A 22,317-nucleotide genomic window follows, 5' to 3' on the forward strand; every position below is an offset into this window, starting at 1 on the left:
ACTGGGCTGGACATTGTGTGCAGATGCCAGACTTTTGTCTCCCAAAACAAGTCCTCTACTCTCAGTTCACCCACAGTCAGAGATCCCGTGGTGGTCAGAGGAAATGCTACAAAGACACACTGAAAGCGTATTTTTAAAAAAATGATGTGGACATCACAAGCTGGGAGGAGCAAGCCGCCAACCGACCTCAGTGGCGCCATATCCTCCATCAGGCAGTGTCTTGCTTTGAGGAGAAGCACCTTGCCCTCGAAGCTGAAAAGAGAGAGAGAAGGAAGGAAAAAAGAAAGAACTTCGTCCCAGCAGACAGTTAGCCTTCCACAAAATGTCTGTACTTACTGTGGGCAGATTTTCCATTCCAGGATCAGACTCCTGAGTCATCGCAGGACCCATATGTGAATCCATGGTAGAGATCCTCATCTAATCAAGGGATCACCAATCAATCAATCAATCAATCACAGCAGAGTGACTGAAGCTTACACTTCAAATAGGTTGGTGTACACTGTAAGCTCCTCGGGGCAGGGGATTATATTTTTCTCTGTTTGTATAGCACTAAACATTCCAATGGTGTTCAGTAATAATAACAAAGTGGCACTTAAGTGAGTTTTTTACCAGTGGCTGCTCCCAGTGAGACATTTGCTTCCTGTGTATTGGTGGTACCTGGGCAGGCTGGATGTTTGGATTGCTGAGATGAACAGGCCGGGGTAGAGGCCATCCAACTGGTCTTGCTAAAACACATATTACATTACCAACAAAGAACTAAGCAGCACTGCACAGCACAAAACACTGTGGGACATGTGATCGTATCTTCATGCAGGCCATAGCTGCATATCTCAATGCAGGCTACATTTCCCAGCTTTGCTGATTGCAGTTTTGGGTACCCCTGCCTGAAAATATATGTATTTTTCAGTCAGTTTAGTTCCAATTAGGATAAAGGCTGTTTGAGCTCATCAGTTGCTGAAACAAAAGTGACAAGTTTTCTGACAGAAAATTTGTATAAGAAGTGTATGGGGAGAAGATAAAAAAAATCTACTTTAATTCTAAGAATATCACAAAATCATGTTCTGAAGACTTTTTCTTTGCTATTTGCTCATTAAAAGCAACCGACCCCAGAAGTAATAAAGGGAAAGGACTAAAGAGACAGATAAAAGAGGCCACAAAATGAAGAAGAAAATAACACAGCAAACAAACAAAAGCTGCATCTTTTTTTAAAAAGACAGAAAGTGACAAACCAAATTAAGAGATGAGCTAAGGATTAAGGGGGCAGGTTGCACAATTAAGGCCCAGACCCACGTTTGGGATGTTTTGCAGCCACGCTAATCTGAAAAGAGCTTGGGGAGTACCGTTTCGGGGTATAACGTCTGCTTTGGAGCACAGTCATTGCAATTTTCTTGATCCCTTGTGTGAGGCAAAAGGGAGCAGGAAGGCTCCTTGTGCTCTCTGAGCTTTCTACCCTGTGCAAAGGCTGGTCTTACATATTAAACTCAAAGGTCAGAGGTTGGGGGTGAAAATTCAGAGACTAAGAAGAGACTGGAGAAAAAAATAAAATAAGTGAACAGAAAAGGGAATGTGTGTCCAGTAGGCTATACACTACCTTTTCCGTGTGAAAAAAAACGGGCCAGCTTCTGATATCAGATTATTTCAACTGATTTATTTCAACATCTGACCTCTGGGATCAAATTGAGCTGAGCTCACAAGTGGAAGTGGATTATGGGGTTCCATTTTAATCCCTATAGTATCCTGTCCAAACTTGTCAGCTAACCTCCCATAATTCGGTTCAGTTCTCTGCTCAAAAGGGGCCCAAAACTGGGAAAGCAAGAGGAATGCATGTCAGAACTGAGGGGGCATTTATTAGCAAAGCTCCCTCGGGGAGATTACATGACACCTGCCTCCACTGTTCCAGGCTCAAAATGTTACTGTTAGTCCCTCATCAGTACTCACAGATTTAAAAAAAAAAAAAAGGAAAATGTAAACGAGAACTCAGTTGAACTCATGAGGCCAAGCAAGAGAGTCCCTGGCACACTTCGTAATTGCTTTATTTGCATTTGTTCGGGAAGCTGTTTCTAAACTGGATGCAGGTACAGTTAAACCATCTGTCACTACCAATGCCACCTTCTTTTCCATAATGACCTTATCAAATCTTCAGAACTCGCTGTGCTTTCCTTCAGTGTTTACTGTTTACACACAGCTCCGGGAGAGGTTTAATTGGTATTCTAGCAGGATCTGAGGGAACAGAACATGCTTTATCTGTTGCTGACAAACAGCAGACACATTAGTTAGGCTTGACTGAATGTGTGTTGAACAAAAAGTAACAGGATTAAAAGTATTGCAAATAGTCATCAAACTAGGTTATGGTTAAATTACTTAACGTACATTTTAAAATGATGTTAGGTGGAAGTATAAACAAAACTGAAAAAAAAATCTTGTCTAAGAAAACAGGGGAAAGGCACTTTTTTCAAAAATACATATTTTTAAACAAATCATTAGTTCATCTTTCCTCAAAAAGATAAGCAAGGATTATACTCAATGATATTCAAACACAATACTTTCTACTAAACACATTTTTTGTTATAATCTCTAAAGAGGTAGCAATATCCCAAAATTAAAGGAAAAAGTTTTATTTTGGGGTGTAAAGTTAGGTACTTAAATGAAAGAAGTCTGATTTTCAGAAATGCTAAACATCTGCAATTCCAGTGATTTCAATGGGGGTTGAGAATGCGCAACATGTTTTCAGATCAGGTCATTTATTTATATGTCCAGCTGTAGGCACCCAAGTTTGAACATTCTGGCCACAGTTCTTTGATTAGTCATCAGAATGGCCAGCTTTGCTGGAGGTGCTGTGTGCGTGCATGCAGTCTGGCTGTTTGGATCACTGGGACTTGCGTGGGTAGGTGGGTAATCCAGCTGGATCACCTCAGCAGCAATCACCCAGCCTAAGTCAGTTTCCTCACCCTATCCTCAAGGCCCAGCTGTGAATTTCTAGGCCCACTGAAATGATAGTGGCAAAAGCAAGATCAGAGTGACTAATGATTTTCACCAAAACTCCACTCTTGCACCAGTCTTTTCCGGTACCATCCCCAAGAATCCAATCAAGTAGCATATCAAATAGTAGCTGATAATGATACTATGCACTGGTGTGTGAGCTCTAAGAGGAGTTTGGAGATGTCTACCTGGAGACAGGACTATCAGGTTCTAACAGCTCAATCCATGGTGAAAGGAATGTTAAGAAAGTAACTGAGTCATCAGGGCTTCTCTGTAGGTTAGTTTAAAGCATATTGTCTAGCAGAAGATGATAAACTGACAATTAAACCTAAACCCAAGTCCTAAAGGGAGGTGATGAAGGGTGTGTTCATCAGATCATCACATGAAGTTGTATACAGTGTTTTTGTAGCTGTGTCAGTTCCGGGCTATTAGAGAAACAAGGTGGGTGCGGTAATACCTTTCATTGGACCAACTTCTGCTAGTGAGAGAGACAAGCCTTTGAGCCACACAGAGCTCTTCTTCAAGTCTGTGAAAGATACTCAGAGTGTGACAGCTAAATACAAGGTGGAACAGATTGTTTAGCATGAATAGTTAATGCATATTTCAAGGAACCTGAGAGGTGGTAGGGTTTCAGAGCTTGGGCTTCAGCCAAAGCCTGAACGTCTACACTGCAATTAAACAGCCCCTTAACTGGAGCCCCACAAGGTCGAGTCACTTGGCATGGGCCAACTGCAGGTGTTTAACTGCAGTGTAGACATACCGTGAGCTCCACTCACCAGTCACCTTCAGAGAGTGAGTGATATCCAGACCCCAGAGCTCATTTTGAGAGTGTGGAAAAAGGGGATGAGTGGAAGAGCACTGGTGTCTGCCTCAAAAAAAAAGTGCCTTTTCCTTTAGGGGCATGTGACCATGGCAGCCACTGTAGGTGCCAACATTCATTTTCTGTTGTTTTTTGCAACAGTTTTGCTTGATGCCTTCTCTCTCTCTCTTGCTTGCATCCTTTGGGGGGAAGTATGGGAAAGTGCTGGCATCAAAACATTTTTTGCCCTGGGCAGAAAAACACCAACGGTGGTCCTGCTGACACTACTTCCTCCATAAGCTAGTACCAGCCCTGCCTACTGAAGGGGAGAAGGAAAATGCTGGATTAAACCTAAATTTTGCTGCATTTCCTCCATCTCTGCTGCAGCAGTGTGCAGGGAAGATGGGTTAGTGCTGCTCTCAGCTCCTGCCCACTGGTTTCCCTCTTCCTCAGACTAGTGGCCAGCAGAATGAGGAGGGGACTATAGCATGTGGGAAAGGACAGAAGACTTAAAGTTGGAGGGAAAAGAGACATGAGATGGGGCCAATGGAGCAGGAAGAAGTCTGGATGTGGGTGGGAATTGGAGAAGAGAGCAGACTGGCATAGTGTGTGAATGGAAGAGAGACAGTGGTATAAGAAAGAGGAGAACACGAAAGAGAGGTAGGGAAAAACACCGAAGATAAATATATGTAAGGGGAGAAAATATATGAGGAAAAAGCAAGTATTCTATGAACCGAAAGGTTTGCTGAATATCAGAGGGGTAGCCATGTTAGTCTGTATCCACAAAAATAATGAGGAGTCCAGTGGCACCTTAAAGCCTAACAGATTTATTTGGGCATAAGCTTGGTTTTTTACCCACGAAAGCTTATGCCCAAATAAATCTGTTAGTCTTTAAGGTGCCACTGGACTCCTCATTGTTTTTAAAAGGTCTGTGCTAACTAAATATTTGGAATCTGAGATGGGGTACTGGAACAATTTGTACAATGGGGGTGCTGAGAGCCATTGAACCAAACTGTAAGCCCTGTATATAATGGAATCCACTTCAAGGCAGGGGGTGCAGCAGAACCCCCATTACCACTAGTTCCAGCAATTATAACCTGAGAAATGACCACACTCCACACAGCTTTTGCAGTCTGGCACAAGGTTCTTAAGAATGTCTAAGGTGACACATGCTCCCTATTCTGCATGCTTATTTATATAGGCCCCCTCGTCACCCAACTACTCAAGAATGTGAAGAACTAGGGGTTAAAATTCTACACAATGTGTAATTCATTAGTATTTAATATAACATAGGTCCTGCTATGATATGCTCATGTCACTCTTCTGTAGATATCTGGGAATCTGGCAACTCTATAAGGGAGAAAACTACCTGCAGAACTTATAGTAGCCTGTGTTTAACCTACTAAATGCCAGCAATTGCCTGTGTCACTGGAGCATGAAAAGGTCCCTGTGCTCTACCAATTCTTAGTACATAAATAATCTGGCCCAAGGGAGAAATCCAAGACTACAAATAGTAAAAAGGATTTGAAAGTCAAATCTCCTAGTAATGAATGTGTAAATACATGCAACCAGATCAGAATTATGTCCATACATTTTAAGCCTAGAGAAATTGCATTCAACTTTATTCCCAGCAAGGATCTGAGGCCTGCATGGGTGCATACGATAAATATAACGTTGATGATAAATACCCAGACTGAGACAGACAGTGGGGATATTTAGTATGTTCTCTGTAACTGTTGAAAGTGCATGAATACTGGCATTGGCTAAACCCCTTGACATCCATCATGTCTATCAGTTGCAAATTTGCTTCCTCTATGATGTCAACAAATCATGCAAAATTTAAGGTAGGGCCTAATCCCTGCAGTGCTGAACATCTGCCATTCCCATTTCAATGAGTGCTGTGGGTATTCAGTATCTCTCAAGCTTAACTGCTACAAACCAAGCTGAAAAAGGTGTGTGTCCCTGCCCAAAGTTACACCAATTAACCAGAGCAGTTTAAAATTGGACCTGTAGTTTAAACCAGTAAATATTTGTGAGTAGCTCAGGGGTAAAATTTTCAAAAGTGCCCCAGATCTAGATTTCTAAACCTACGTAAGAGTTTCTCTGATCATCTCCACAAGGCCTAAATGGCTAATTCGCATTTTTGAAAATGACTTGGTCCCAGATCACAAATGTAGTTAGGTGCCCAAGTCCCACTGAAATCAATGGTAGTTAGGTGCCTAAATACCTTTGAGGATTTGGGCCTTAGATGCTTGGAGCTAGATCCACAAAGGTACTTAGGCACTTAACTGTCTCCTTAGGTGCCTACATCCAACATCAAGTGGACGGTCCTCTCATGGAACAGTAACTGGTTAAAACAAAGCGTAGGAATAAACGGTCAGTTTTCAGAATGGAGAGAAGTAAATAGTCATGTCCCCCGGGATCTATACTGGAACCTGTGCTGTTCAACAGATTCATAATTGATCTAAGGGTAAACAGTGAGGTGGCAAAAGTTACAGACAAAACAAAATTACTCAAGATAGTAAAATTCAAAGCAGACAGAAGAGTTAGGAAGGGATCTGTCAAAACTGGATGACAGGGCAACAAAATGGCAGATATAATTGAGTGTTGATAAATGCAAAGTAATGCACATTGGAAAAAAATAGTCCCAACTATACATACAAAATTATGAGGTCTAAATTAGGTGTTACCACTCAAAAAAGAGTTTGGGGTCATTGTGGATAGTTCTCTAAAACAGTCACTCAATGGTCAGTGGCAGTCAAAAACGCTAAAAGAGTGTTAGTAACCATTAGGAAAGAGATAGAAAATAAGACAGAAAAGCTCATCATGCCACTATATAAGTCCACAGTAGGCCCTCACTTTGAATATGACATGCAGTTCTGGTCACCCCATCTCAAAAAAGATATATTAGAATGGGAAAGGTAAAGAGAAGGGCAACAAAAATTATTAGGGGTATGGAACAGCTTCGGTAGGAAGAGAGATTAAAAAGACTGGGATTTTTCCTATTGGAAAAGAGATGACTAAGGGGTGATATGATAGAGGCCTATAAAGTTGTGAATGGGTGGAGAAAGTGAATAGGGAAGTGTTCTTTATTCCCTCACATAACACAAGAACCACTGCTTACCCAACGAAATTAATAGGCAACAGGTTTAAAACAAATAAAAGGAAGTACTTCTTACTACAACGCACAGTCAACCTTTGGAATTCACTGCCAGGGGATGTTGTGAAGGTCAAATTTATAAAGAACTAGATAAGTTCATGGAGGATAGGTCCATCAGTGGCTATTAGCCAAGTTGGTCAGGGATGCAACCCCATGCTCTGAATGCCCCTAGGTTCTGATTGCCAGAAGCTGGGAGTGGACGACTTGGGATGGATTAGTAAATGATTGTCTGTTCTGTTCTTTCCCTCTGAAGCACCTGGCACTGGCCACTGTTGGAAGACAGGATACTGGGCTAGATGGACCTTTTGTCTGACCCAGTAGGGTCATTCTTGTGTTCTTATTAAAGTACCACTGACTTTCTCAAGATCACTTCTCTGCTGATGCCCAACCCTATAGATTTTTACATTTCTGCTGGTGGGCATGCACAAAGCTGCTCAAGTCCTGACACCACTCCATAGTTAACAAGCTTCTCAGGGACCTTCCTCATACTTAAACCCCGGGAGGATTCTCAGATTAGGCATTCTCCCACCCATGAGGCCCAATCAGGTAGCCATGCTCGGAGCACACCTAACTCACACAAAAGCCAGCTGGCAAGGGCGGGAGTATGTCTCAGAATATCCAGTAGCCGGTACACTCACCTGGGACACACAAGACCCCATTTCAAATCTCTTGATTTGGAGCAGGAACTTGGACATGACTTTCCAACATCTCCGGTGAGTGCACCAGTCACTGGGCTATAAAGTCAATCTCTCTGGTGTACTGACAATTAAATTGTTACACATAGTGGAACAGCTTCAACAGGGGAGATGGAGAGAAACCCAATCCAGAATACCCTATAGCTGGGGCCACCAAACCTCCTGCATAGCAAACACAACCATAGTCCTACTTCTTTTGCTTTGACTTCCTGTTTGTATTTTGAGGCTTATTCCCTTTTCTTTTCTTTTCTTTTCTTTTCTTTTCTTCCAGGATGTATTTTTGACATAGAAGTTCGCACTGGAAAGGATCACCGATTTAAATCACCAGGGACTCCGGAAGGCCATCCCAACGCAGGTCGCAGTGTAGGACAATGTGAAGATTCCCCATGCAGTTTAATAAAATGCAGAAATGGTGGAATGTGCATGGAAAGTGGCTCTACTGTTTAGTGAGTATTATATCAGTATACTAAAACATGAAAGTGCTGTATTTGAATGTTCATAGAGTGAACATCTTTATTTAGTGCCTGGAAAATAAAAATGGAAAGCCATGTTACTTATGAAGAAAAAAATATATGTTGGAGGACTGGTTGGCTTAGGACCTGGTTAGGGTACACAGAGCATGTCAGCATTTTCAATACTAGAGTACTAAAGTAATAATATTGTTTTTGTTGCATGGGACTCTCAGAAGTGCTCAGCATTGTCTGACTCTGCTCTGGTTAATGTTAATGGGAGTTTTATCATTCACTTTAAATGAAACAGAGTTAGGCTAACCCTCAGTGATTTTGAAAATTCCAGCTACAGTTAGTTAATAGTTGACATAGCCAAACATGTAAAAACAAGTAAAGACGTGTTGCTATCCCAAGGAGGAGGCACTCTCAGCCTAATACGCGTGTTACAGCCCTGGCTGAGTTCCCCTTCCAGAAGGTCAACAGGCTGTTATAACTAGACCCAACCATTGCACCCTCCACCATGCTTTCACACCACCTGGATCTAAGCAGAGTCCAAAAGTTCTTGGCCTCTAGGGCACACTCCCAGGATACAGACTCCCTGTCTGGCACCCCTGCCTGGGATATGAGACCCCCCACAGTCCACCTGCCCTCAACCCTGAGACCAGTGTATGTTCTCCCAGAGTCCACCTTTGTGGGCACTCTGGATTATAGTTTAACTCTTTGGGGACTCATGGCCGTTAAGGAACATAGGTTTCACAAAGGAACATCTTAAACACACATTTTACTCATAGATATTACAAGAGTTACAGATCCAGGCAAAATAACAAACTCCTGAACACAAAACCCCTTAATATGGTCTCACCCCTTTTTGTGTCTCTATGTTTGGTCCAAGTTCTTAAGGGGGGGCACCTCTTTCTGCCTCACTCCTCCGGCTGAGTCTTCTGGTTCTGGTGACTAAATGGCTCCTCTTGCTCAGCAAGCATGTCACTTTTAAAGTAGTCTGTGACTTTCCTTCTGCTGGAATTTTCAAGGCTGCAACCCCATACGGTATTGCTGACAGAAAGTCATTAAAAGTCAATGGCTATGGCTGTACAGGGTAGAGTTATTCAGTGTTGATGATTCTTTGATGGCCCTGTTTCAGTTCCCCAAATATAGCCTGTTTCTATAAAGACATTCTAATCCACATGGAAGGTTACAATCATAATTTCTATATAATAAAGAGGAATTCATATTTGAACACAGACATAGTCCCCAAACTATTACAATGATACAAGAGGTGAAGGTAGTAAACAGCACAAAAACATGGAATGGAGAATGTGGAAAACAGTCGTGCCATCAATAATATACATGCACGCCATGATGGTTTTGTCAACTAATTATGGGATTGGGGTTTACTTTTTCCTTTTCTTTCACCTCAGGTCTCATAGGCAAGGTGGTAGAAGTGAGATTTTAGACAAATTTGAAAGAGGTAAGGGAGGATGGCATCTTAGAGATGGAGGTTCTATTTCCCGATGCACTATAGACTTCCTACATGATCTTAGGCAATACACTTGTTTCTCTGAGCCTGTAAAATGGGGATAATAGTGCTTCCCCACCTCACAGGGATATTATGAGGATAACAATATTAACGATTGTGAGGAACTCAGATACTATATTGATGGGGGCCATTTAAGCACCTACGATAGATTAACGGAGTCTATCTGTACAATGTTTTATGGTTTCCTATCCACTCTGGGAAGAAACTCCTGTAGAATGGAAGCTAGAGACCTCTTGTTCCAAATGTTGCAACCAACCAGTATGATTAAATGTTATAAAATGCCTAGGGTGAGCTGTTTTGTGTGGACGCAGGCCACTTTTTAGAATTTAGTATTGCAGTTCTGGGTCAGCAGTTCCGCAGAAATGAACCTTGGTTTTGCAATAGTTTATAACTCAACTGTAAAAATTTTGCTCCGTGAGGAAACTTGGCTTTCAAGGTATTTACTGGGAGAAGATTATTAATTTTTACTTTGTTCATTTATTAGATACTTAATATAATTTTCTACAAAGATGTACTGATTTAAATCACTTAAGAAAACATGACACAGGAAAAGGGATACATACATTTTACATAATAAACTCTATGTATGCTCAATGTGTATGTAAAATATAGCCATACAGTTCCAGAAAATCAAATAACAATGTGGTGCGAGGGAAAAGGATTGTACACCTGACAAAGCCTGAGCTGATTTTGTGCTGCTCTTTTATCCCTAAAACTCCTGCAGAGCAGCAGTCTATTTGTGATTTGGTTCTAGTCGCTCAGCCATACTGCATTCCTATATTAAGTGTCACATCCCTACTGGCACAAGTGCAGGATCTTGCCTGATCCCTCCAGAGCCACAAAATCCTTGTCACCATCTACACTTTGCTCTTTCTGAAGAGCAAAGCCTCAGAAAGTCATATTAAAGCTTCATTTTCATTTACAGAAGCATATGTGAAAAGAGGTCAGTTGCCAGCCAGAAAGACACAAGTGGCCAAAAAAGTAGGCTGAAGCCCGGAACAGTGGCAGCCTCCTCCAAGCTGCCCACCTGCAGCCTCTCTGCTCAGCAGCTCTTGTGGCTCAGTTCTGAGTCACATGCCCCTCCAACATTCCTGAGGAACGCAGAGCCTCTGTCAAATGTGTGCATGTGAGTGGAGGGAGGCAGCAGTTGGGGAAACATTTGGAGAGAGGACAGAAAGCCAAGGGAGGTGTAGCTATATTGGATGGTTTGATACTATGCGGATTTCATGTACCTTTTAATATTTTTAAAACACAATTTTTTTAAACTCCAGCTTAAGTTATGGCTTGGGCTAGTGTTACGTTGATTTTCACTTATCGTGGTCCCTACTAAACAGCACCAGTCTGCTGTACTAATTCAGATGGAATAAATGTGCCCAAAGATTCAAAGGTGTTAACATCACTCAGTCACTGTCTGACATAAAACAGTTTTAAACAAGGTTGGGGGTTTGGTAGACAGAGACCTTCGCCTGGTTAGTACCATGGCAAACACATTATTAAAAAATCCTTCTATTAAAGATACAGAAAAAGCAGGAAAAGCAGTTAAAGCATTTGAAATGTAAATACCATCCACCCGCATCAATGGGTGGGGAAATGTGATAAAGCTGGCAGTCCCAGCAGTAGGGGACGGAGACACTTGCCAAGGAATAATAAAGAGCTCCTACCTCTGGGAGGCTCTGGCACCCATTGGCTGGCTGAGGCAGAGGGGTGTTGATTGGTCAGCAGTCCCCAGCTCCCAGGATTTAACCCAGTGCAAGAATGATATGGAGCCTCTTTTGGTTCTATTCCAGCAGTCCACCCAAACCAGGAATTGGAACCCAGCCTGAGAGATGCTATAGGTCTAGCCAATCACCTGTTATAGGGATCAGGAAGGATTTTTTTTCTGGGCCAGTTGGCAGAGGACTATGGAGTTTTTTTGCCTTCCTCACAGCACCTTCAAGCCACAACTGGGTTGAGCAGAAACATGCTTAGTACTAACTGAGGTACTGGGGTGGAGTTGTTTATTCTAGTGTGGTTAAGAGAATAAAATCCAGAGGTAGAAAACATGCAGTTTTGGTGTTGGGCTTTGGGTGCATTTGATAGGATGAGACCTTGTGGCTCTTGTGGGCTGAGGTCCCCACTCTGCTGCATCCTCTCTTCTGTGGGAGAGACTGTGCTATGGCTCAAAAAATGTTGAGTCCTGAGGTATAGGCTGAGGATATCCTGCCCCACATTATGGATTATATCTTAAGGAACCCTGTAACCCTGCCGCTAGTCACAGGTTATACGGTAAGAATCCCTGGCACCTGTTATGGGTTATATGGCAAGGAGCTCTGTAGCCCCTGCACTGGAACCAGTTAAATGCCTGGTAAAGGCGAGTATGGTGATGGGTGGGTAGCACCCCTCCCCTGTGTTAAAATTTAATAAAAGTTGTGGCCTGCCACTTAATTCCATGCATGTGTCTGTCCTCATGTTGCTCCTGTGTCCAAATCAAAGTATTAAGAAAGGTTTTAATCTTAACAACTTCCCTTTCTCTTTAGCAGGAGAGAGTCTTTAAAGGGGGGGGAACAAACATCTCTTGTTTGACATCGCTTACGTGGTATTAAGGGTGGTAACTACTCTCCTTTTGGGGAAAAAAGAAGTTAGTTGAGATGGGCTTGAGATGTTGTTGCTGCTGGTTTTGTTACAGTCCGATCCAATTTCTTGGAAGGCGAAAAGAAAAGAAAAGAAAAGAAAAGAAAAGAAATGTAGCTTCTGATTCTGGTGTTGATTTTCATTTGCAGTCTCACTGCTGGAAAAACACAGGCACAGCCACTCTGAGACCTGGCAAACTCACACCAGCCTTAGGTTGTTTAGGCCATTTATTTTAGCTGCCTCTTTCTGGTCACTGGCTTACATCAGTGTAGCAAAATATACAGTCTTGGCCAGCCACGCCAGACTCTTATTAAATAGAAGATGAGAAAGCAGGAGGTCAGACTAGATGATCATGATGGTTCCTTCTGGCCTTTGAGTCTATGAGAGGGATAGGAGAGAGGAAAAAGAAGAAAAGGACATACTGTGTGGGTGGGGATGTGAGACAGGTGGTGTTCGGGATCCAACCAACACTGGTGGACATGGTGATGGCATCTGGCACCTTCTCTCTGGCCCAGTCTGCTCAAGACATCTTTCAGGATTGGGATGAAGAAAGTCTAGGGGCCCAAAAGATGGTGTGTGAGGGACAGCAGCCATGATAGTGAAGCTCACTCCTGTAGCCAATTTTTCTTCCCAAAGTCATGTTCTTTAAAGATCAAAAAAAGGAGTAATGGGTAGAATAGTTCAATCCTCACCCCCATTATTTTTGTCACCAATTAGGCTCGTTTCCAGCACACCAATTCTGGTTTAATGATTTCAGACTCCACCCTTTTCTTGTTTACCAAATGTGATCTTGGGCAAGCTTTGGGTTCTATCAAGAGGCCTTTTTCTGTGTTTGAATGCACTGAGTCTTTCTTTTGCACCTTTGCCAATCAACAGTGGTTGTTATAGTTAATTGTGGCATTTAATGAACTTTCACTTCTCACAGATGAGCTCACAATTAGGGCAAATTTGTAAACTCAGTTATCACAACAGGCCCATCATATCTGTCTCTCACGTGTATTTGTGTGTACACGTATGTGTTTCTTTTTAATGTTACTTCAATCATTTCCTAAACAATTACACTCCCTGAATTGCCATCGGCCACAAGTGCAGCACCTTGACAACATGGCAGCTCTATAGCTCTTGTGTAATTTTTGTCAGTGTCAGGGCCGGCTCCAGGCACCAGCTCAGCAAGCAGGTGCTTGGGACAGCCAAGGGGAAGGGGCGGCACGTCGGGCTCTTCTGCGGCAATTTGGCGGCGGGTCCCTCGGTCCCTCTCGGAGGGAAGGACCTGCCGCCGAAGAAGAAAGCGGCGCGGTGGAGCTGCCGCCGATCACAATCATGGTTTTTCTTTTTTTTTTTTTGCTGCTTGGGGCAGCAAAAACCCTGGAGCTGGCCCTGGTCAGTGCACAATATCCGACAGTACCTGCTTACACAGGCTCTATGGATGCTTCTTTCTCTTTTAAAATCATCTGTGGCCCTCTGAAGAGGTTTGTGTTCAAATATTTTGAGCCTCCTGAAAATGATTTCCCTCCGGAGATTGTGTTGTTGCTAGTTTGAGCTATTTCTGCACTTTGCCCACACCTCCACATGGGAAGAATGTACAGTGCAGTTAAACTAGAGATTCAGTTGCTATGGGGATGGTGCTTCAGATTTAAGTAGCAGCAGAAATGTGCAGCATTTTCTGTGATTTGTCAGTTAAACTTGACATTCCAGTCAGCAGTAGGGCAGCCACCTGTGTTTTAAGTAAATAAAGACCCACTGTTTGAAAAATACAATGGTTTTGTTTTTATTTGTAAGGGGCAGTAATACCTGCCAGTGTTCTATTTGCAGGCCAAAGTTGTATATGCTAGAAAATCATATATTTGCATCATAGTCTACGATGCCTTGCATGATTTTTGCTGAAATAGGGAACAAAGTGTGTCTTTTCCAAGGACAATGGACTTTATGCCCCATCAGGGATACTCTTAAAATGAGGGATTGGCATTTTGATCATTAGAAAGAGCCCTTTTTTATCTGATTCCAGGAGTAGGGCTGTCATAAACAGATAGTTAAGGGTTAATGTCTCTTTTACCTGTAAAGGGTTAAGAAGCTCAATAAACCTGGCTGAGACCTCACCAGAGGACCAATAAGGGGACAAGATACTTTCAAATCTTGGTGGAGGGAAGTCTTTTGTTTGTGCTCTTTGTTTGGGGGTTGTTCGCTCATGGGACTAAGAGGGACCAGACATCAATCCAGGCTCTCCAAATCTTTCTGAATCAGTCTCTCATGTTTCAAACTTGTAAGTAATAGCCAGGCAAGGCGTGTTAGTCTTATTTTTGTTTTCTCAACTTGTAAATGTTCCTTTTTGCTGAGAGGATTTTACCACTGTTTGCTGAAACTTTAAACCTAAGGCTAGAGGTGGTTCCTCTGGGCTATATAAATCTGATTACCCTGTAAAGTATTTTCCATCCTGATTTTACAGAGATAATTTTTACCTTTCTTTCTTTAATTAAAAGCTTTCTTTTTAAGAACCTGATTGATTTTTTCCTTGTGTTAAGATCCAAGGGGACTGGATCTGGACTCACTAGGAATTGGTGGGGGAAGGGAGGGGGGATGGTTAAATTCTCCTTGTGTTAAGATCCAAGGGGTTGGATCGGTGTTCACCAGGAACTTGGTGAAAGAGTCTTTCAAGGCTGCCCAGGGAGGGGAAGGTTTTTGGGGGACAGAAAGTGATCCAGACACTAAAATTTCTGGATGGTGGCAGTGTTATCAGATCTAAGCTAGTAATTAAGCTTAGAAGTGTCCATGCAGGCCCCCACATCTGTACTCTAAAGTTCAGAGTGGGGAGAAACCTTGACAAGGGCCTATATGTTTATAGGTGGAAAAGTGAAATAGAATCCCTCAGTGTAATTATTATGATTAGATTAGTAGAAGGTCTCACTTTTATTCGGTATATTTAATAGGTCTCCAGATTGAGGACCATTGGTTGCCTTTACTCCCCTTATGCAATGCCCATGCATTTGAATAACCATTGTGCATGCAGACTGAGAGCAATACAAGGTTGCTATACCCCTACACTGGTTTAGATGAGTCTGTTTCACCACTTAGCATTTCTTCTAATCAGTGAAGGTTAGTGACCTAGATGGCAATGGGGCATCTGTTTCAGGCATTACAACTGCTTGACTTTTTTGTATTGTATCTTATTCCAAGTGTGTCATTTGAGTAAAATCAGTCTGCTTTTTTACTTACACAATAAAAATAAAAAGAAGTCACATGCTTTGCTGAAATAGAGATTTCAGAAGCCTTTATTTTCTCTAGTGTCAGTTCTGCAGTCCTTCAGAATGTTCTTTGTTTACAAATAGTGATGTTTTCCGTCGGAATGCATTTCTCTCTCCATGTTCCATCTTTGGTTAACTATTTTCCCTCAATGTTCTAGTTCAGTATTCCCACAACAGGTTCCAGCTCCTCCTGGGGGATTCCTCAGCACTCCCAGTCCAGCCAGGAGATATAATCCCTCCAGTATGTCTTGGGTCAGCCTCCGGGCCTCCTCCCAGTGGGACATACCTGGTAGAGTTCCAAAGGAAGCCTCCCAAGGGGCATCCTTATCAGGTGTCTGAACCACCTCGGCTGGCTCCTATCAGTCCGGAGGAGTAGCAGCTCTACTTTGAGGCTCACCCTGTCTCGAAGAGTAAGCCCAGCCATGCTGTGGAGAAAAAGACAGTTACTCACCTTTGTAACTGTTCTTTGAGATGTGTTGCTCATATCCATTCCAATTAGGTGTGCGCGCACCGCGTGCAAGATCGTCAGAAGATTTTTACCCTAACAACACTCAGTGGGTTGGCTGAGGCACCTCCTGGAGTGGCACCCTTATGGCGCCAGATATATGCTCCTGCCAACCCAGCGCCCCCTCAGTTCCTTCTTGCCGGTTACTCCAACAGTGGGGAAGGAGGGCGGGTTTGGAATGGATATGAGCAACACAACAGTTACAAAGGTGAGTAACCGTCTTTTCTTCTTCGAGTGCTTGCTCATATCGATTCCAATTAGGTGACTCCCAAGCCTTACCTAGGCGGTGGGGTCGGAGTGCGATGTTGCTGAGTGAAGGACCACTGAACCAAATGCCGTATCATCCCTGGACTGCTGCACTATGGCATAGAGGGAAGCGAAGGTGTGCATGGATGACCAAGTCACTGCCCTACAGATCTCCTGTATGGGTACATGGGCCAGAAAGGCAGCGGACGAAGCTTGAGCCTGAGTAGAATGGGCAGTGAGGCAGGTAGTTGGGACGTGAGCCAAGTCATCGCATTCACAGATGCATGACGTAACCCAAGACGAGATTCGCAGTGAAGAGACTGGGACATCTTTCTAAAAGGTTTTGTTCACTCAATGTAAAAGGCGAGAGCCCTACGAACATCTAGAGAATGCAGCTGTTGCTCTCGTCGCGAAGCATGCGGCTTCGGAAAGAAGACAGGGAGGAAGATGTCTTGGTTGACATGGAGGGCAGACACCACCTTAGAGATGAAGGCGAGGTGTGGTTGCAGCTGTACCTTATCCTTATGGAACACCATATATGGTGGGTCCACTGTGAGGGCCTGAAGTTCCGACATGCGCCTCGCCAATGTAATAGCGATGAGGAAAGCTGTTTTCCAGGAAAGGTACAGAAGCGAGCAGGTGGCCATTGGTTCAAAGGGGGCACCCATGAGCCTAGATAGGACCAGATTAAGGTCCCACATAGGTGCTGGATGGCAAACTTGTGGGTACAGACATTCCAAACCCTTGAGGAACCTGCTGACCATAGGATTAGAGAAGACTGAGTGCCTGTTCTCGCCAGGGTGGAAGGCTGAAACTGCTGCTAGGTGTACCCTGATGGATGAGACAGCTAGGCCTTGCTGTTTCAGAGACCAGAGATACTCTAGGATGGTAGGCATTGGCACCTCCAGAGGGACAGTATTGTTCTGGGCACACCAGCAGGAGAAGCGCTTCCATTTGGCCAGGTATGTGGATCTAGTGGAGGGCTTTCTTACTTGCTGTACTGAACTGGAGCAATGCAGCTCAGATTGAGTTAACCATGCAGCATCCATGCTGTGAGATGGAGGGACTGTAGGTCTGGATGGCGTAGCTTGCCGTGTTCCTGAGTTATCAGATCCGGCCACAATGGTAGCGGAATTGGTTTGGTCACCGACAGATCGAGGAGTGTGGTGTACCAGTGCTGCCTGGGCCACGCCGGAGCGATCAAGATTAAGCGGGCCTTGTCCCTGCATAACTTGAGAAGGACCTTGTGGACCAGTGGGAACAGAGGAAAGGCATAAAGCAGGTGGTCTTTCCACATTATCAGGAAGGCATCTGACAGGGAGCCCGGGCAGCATCCCTGGAGAGAGCAGAACACCTGGCACTTCCGATTCTCACGAGAAGTGAAAAGGTCTATGTGGGGAAACTCCCACTTTCAGAAAACAGAATGGATAATGTCCAGGCGAATCGACCACTCATGAGCTAGGAAGGAACTGCTGAGGTGATTTGCCAAGGTGTTCTGGACTCCTGAGAGAAACGACGCCACCAGGTCGATTGAGTGGGCTATGCAAAATTCCCAGAGATTTATGGCTTCCTGACAGAGGAGGGACGACCGCGCTCCACCTTGCTTGTTGATGTAAAACATAGCTGTTGTGTTGTCCGTGAAGACTGTGACACAACGGCCTTGAAGGTGTTCACGGAATGCCCGACATGCGAGGCGTACTGCTCTCAGTTCCTTTATGTTGATGTGTAGAGTTATTTCTCGTGCGGACCAAAGACCTTGTGTGTGAAGTCCCGCAAGGTGAGCGCCCCAGCCCAGAGATGACGCGTCCGTAGTCAGGGCTAGAGAGGGCTGTGGGGCATGGAATGGCATCCCCCTTCAAACCAAGATGGGGTTTAGCCACCAACCCAGAGAGGCTAAGACCTCTGTTGGCACAGTGAGAATTGTGTCCAAGCTGTCTTGTCCTGGACAGTACACTGATGAGAGCCAGGTCTGAAGTGGACGGAGGCGAGTCTGGCATGTCTGGTCACCAAAGTGCACGTGGCCCAGAAGAGTGAGGCACATGCGTGCTGTCAAGGTCAGGAAGTTTTGGAGGCCGTGAATAATGGTTATCATGGACTGGAAGCGGGCCTGTGGTAAGCACCCCCTGGTGAAATTTGAGTCTAGGAACACCCCAATGAAGTCTATTCTCTGTGTAAATTCCAGAGAGGACTTTTCACTGTTGAGCAACAGGCCGAGTTGCTTGAACAAGCTCATGACGAAACGGACATGAGAGTGCACCTGCAGCTCGGAGGGACATCGAATGAGCCAGTAATCGAGGTATGGAAACACTTGTATCTGACGTCGGTGGAGCAAGGCCGCTACAACAGCCATATATTTTGTGAAGACTCTTGGCGCTGTGGACAGGCTGAAGGGAAAGACAGTAAATTAGAAATGCTGCTGATTGACCACAAAGTGAAGGAATCGCTTGTGCGGCAGGTAAATCGCTATGTGGAAGTATGCGTCCTTCATGTCGAGGGCGGCGTACCAGTCTCCATGATCCAAAGAAAGGATAATGTTTCCCAGGGATACCATCCAGAACTTCAGCTTTACCATGAATTTGTTGAGTCCGCGCAGGTCCAGGATGGGCCGTAGACCCCACCTTTGCCTTGGGTATTAGGAAGTAGCGGGAGTAAAACCCCCTTCCCCTCAACCTCTTCTACCACTCTGATAGCCAAGAGCGCCTGTACCTCCTGTATGAGGAGTTGCTCGTGAGAGGGGTCCCTGAAGAGGGACAGGGAGGGAGAGTGGTATGAGGGGGGTGAAACAAACTGAAGATGGTATCCAGTTTCCACCGTGCATAGGACCCAATGGTCTGACGTTATGCGGGACCACGCAGCGAGGAAATAGGAGAGGAGGTTGAAGAAAGGCGGGAAAGGATCCAGCAAGGAGACTGGTGCTCCGTCCTCGAGCGCACCTTCAAAAGTTTTGTTTGGGCCCCGCCGATGGCTTTGAGGGGCCCTGATTCTGGCCTGCTTGAGGACCAGATTGTCTCCTCCTATTACCACGGCCACACCTTCTGGTGAAGTCCTGCCGTGGTCAAGGGTTAAGGTAGGTGCACTGAGGCTGGGGCCGGAGGGGTCTGTGTTGTGTCACCGGGGTATTCATGCCCAGTGAGCGCATGATGGCCTGCTTGTCCTTCAAACTCTGAAGTCTGGGGTCAGTTTTATCAGAGAACAGCACTTGGCCATCAAAGAGTAGGCCTTCAATGGTCTGTTGCAGCTCCGGTGGAAGACAGCTCCGGTGTAGCCATGAAATGCGGCGCATAGCCATGCCTGAGGCTAGAGTTCTAGCTGCCGAGTCCGCCGCATCTAAAGATCTAAAGTGGCGCAGGGATGTCCTCGCCACTTTCTTGCCCTCCTCGAGCAAGGCCGCAAACTCCTGTCTGGACTCCTGGGGGACCAACTCTTTGAACTTCCCCATCGAGGTCCAGGTGTTATAGTTATAATGGCTCAGGAGGGCCTGCTGGTTAGCTACCCTGAGCTGTAGACCACCAGCAGAATAAATCTTGCACCCGAATAAATCCAGGCGCCTAGTGTCCTTGGACTTAGGGGCGGGTGCTTGCTGGCCATGTCTCTCCCTCTCATTCACCAACTGCGGGAGCAAGGGTGCAAGGTGAACATACACATATTCATAGCCCTTGGAGGGCACCATGTATTTCCTCTCCACCCCTCTGGCCCTGGGACAAATAGACACAGGGGACTGCCAAATCGTATTGGCATTAGCCTGGATGGTCCTAATGAAAGGTAGGGCGACACATGTGGGGGCATCAGCCGATAAAATGTCCACCACCGGATCCTCCACTTCCACCACCTCCTCCACCTGCAGGTTCATGTTCTGTGCCACCCTACGCAGGAGATCCTGGTGTGCATGAAGATCTATAGGTGGTGGGCCAGAGGAGGATGTGCCTGCCACTGCCTCGTCAGGCGAGGAGGAAGAGGATACCCCCGGGACAAGCGGATCCTGGGGATGTTCTGGTTGGGGAGGGTCCTGCTGCCCTAGGTCCACTATGGTGGTGGCATGGGCTTGATCTGGTGGTAGGACAGTCGCCTCCAAGTCTACCGGGGGAGGGTGGCTCACAGTGGCCTCAGGCATCTGATGCTCCAAATGAGCGGATTGAGAAGCACCTGAGGGGATACCTTGGGCTTGGTGGTATGCCCAAGGAGTCCAGAAGGACCATTGTGGGGGGTACCTGATCAGGATCCTGTTCTTCATATTGTCCATGGCTAGCACCTTCAGCGTCATGTCCCTGGGTATGGTAGCCACTCCCCACCTGGGACGACGATGAATTTGGTCATGAAGGCCAAGGAGAGGCTGAACGCCCATGTGGCGTTGCACCGTCCCGCTCTGTCAGTTCATGCCTGGGAGCTGGAGATCGGTGCCGGGATCTTTGGCGGTACCGCAATCGGGATCGGGACCGATGGTCATAACGGTGCCAGAAGGCTGATCTAGATATCGATGAGGATCTACGGTGTCGGGATCGGCTACGAGGCGACCAGTGCCGGGACCGGTGCCGGGACTTGGATAGGTACCGATCATACCAGGAGGAAGACCTGCGTGAGGTGGAGCAGCGCCGCGAGTACAACTGGCACCGAGATGGAGATCGGTGCTGGGTCTGGGACCATCGGTGGGATCGGGACCGTGACCTGGACCAGGACCAAGATCGGTGCCGAGCTGTCTCACTCTGCAAGGAGGGTCACATGAAGGCAGGTTTGCCTATAGATTGGACAGTCCGCACTGGCGGTGCCGGGGGCTGAGGCGGTCTAGGCTCTGTCAGCGCGATCAGGTCGCGAGCAGTGGAGAAGGTCTCCGGAGTGGATGGCAGGCTGAGCTCAACCACGTGCGCACCAGGGAGCTTATGTGCACCGGACTCAACGGCCCTTGCGGCACCGGAATCGATGGTGCCGAAGTCGGCATTGCCGGAGTTGGAGCCTTAGTGCGACGGTCCGGTCCAGGCTGTTGCTCCAATGGGGCCACAGGCAGTGTCTGCAACTGAACAGAAGCAGCAGGTGGTTTGTGCTGCTTCTTGGGCCGCGGAGACAGCAAACGATGTCGCGACTGTACCGGTGCCGGAGACGTCCAGTGCTGAGAGTCTTTGCTGGTGCCGGGTCATTCCGGTGCAGGAGGTGCACTTCGAATCGACGGCATCTGGTCTGCGCACTGGGCTAAGTGCTGCTTCTGTTCGGAGGTGTTTTAAATTAAAGACCCACTCCTTTTTTGTTTGAGGCTTGAAAGTCTTACAACAGGAAGAAAGTCAAGGAAAGTGTGGGCCCCTTGCTGAATGAGGGAGGGAACCTAGTGACAGAGGATGTGGAGAAAGCTAGTGTAGTCAATGCTTTTTTTGCCTCTGTCTTCACAGACAAGGTCAGCTCCCAGACAGCTGCACTCTGCAGCATGGTACGGGGAGGAGGTGACCAGCTCTCTGTGGAGAAGGAAATAGTTCGGGACTATTTAGGAAAGCTGGACGAGCACAAGTCCATGGGGCCGGATGCGCTGCATCCGAGGGTGCTAAAGGAGTTGGCCGATGAGATTGCAGAGCCATTGGCCATTATCTTTGAAAAATCATGGTGATCGGGGGAGGTCCCGGACGACTGGAAAAAAGCTAATGTAGTGCCCATCTTTAAAAAAGGGAAGAAGGAAGATCCAGGGAACTACAGGCCAGTCAGTCTCACCTCAGTCCCTGGAAAAATCATGGAACAGGTCCTCAAGGAATCAATCCTGAACCACTTAAAGGAGGGGAAAGTGATCAGGAACAGTCAGCATGGATTCACCAAGGGCAAGTCATGCCTGACTAACCTAATGGCCTTCTATGATGAGATAACCGGCTCTGTGGCTGAGGGGAAAGCAGTGGATGTGCTATTTCTGGACTTTAGCAAAGCTTTTGATACAGTCTCCCACAGTATTCTTGCCAGCAAGTTAAAGAAGTATGGGCTGGATGAATGGATGGTAAGGTGGATAGAAAACTGGCTAGATGGTCAGGCTCAACGGGTAGTGATCAATGGTTCCATGTCTAGTTGGCAGCCGGTATCAAGTGGAGTGCCCCAAGGGTCGGTGCTGGGGCCAGTTTTATTCAATATCTTCA

At 45.8% G+C, this 22,317-nt stretch overlaps 1 protein-coding gene across 1 annotated transcript in view; it reads left to right on the forward strand.

Moving 5' to 3' along the window:
• The window catches only part of LOC120401167 (protein eyes shut homolog), an 83,101-nt gene that overhangs the window by 13,445 nt on the left and 47,339 nt on the right, over positions 1-22,317 (forward strand). Inside the window, exon 3 of the mRNA XM_039530825.1 lies at positions 7,905-8,079. Within this exon, the coding sequence (XP_039386759.1) occupies positions 7,905-8,079 (175 nt within the window). The remainder of the gene's footprint in view (positions 1-7,904; positions 8,080-22,317) is intronic.

This window comes from Mauremys reevesii, linkage group 3 (genome assembly GCF_016161935.1).
Source record: "Mauremys reevesii isolate NIE-2019 linkage group 3, ASM1616193v1, whole genome shotgun sequence".
NCBI lineage: Eukaryota > Metazoa > Chordata > Testudines > Geoemydidae > Mauremys > Mauremys reevesii.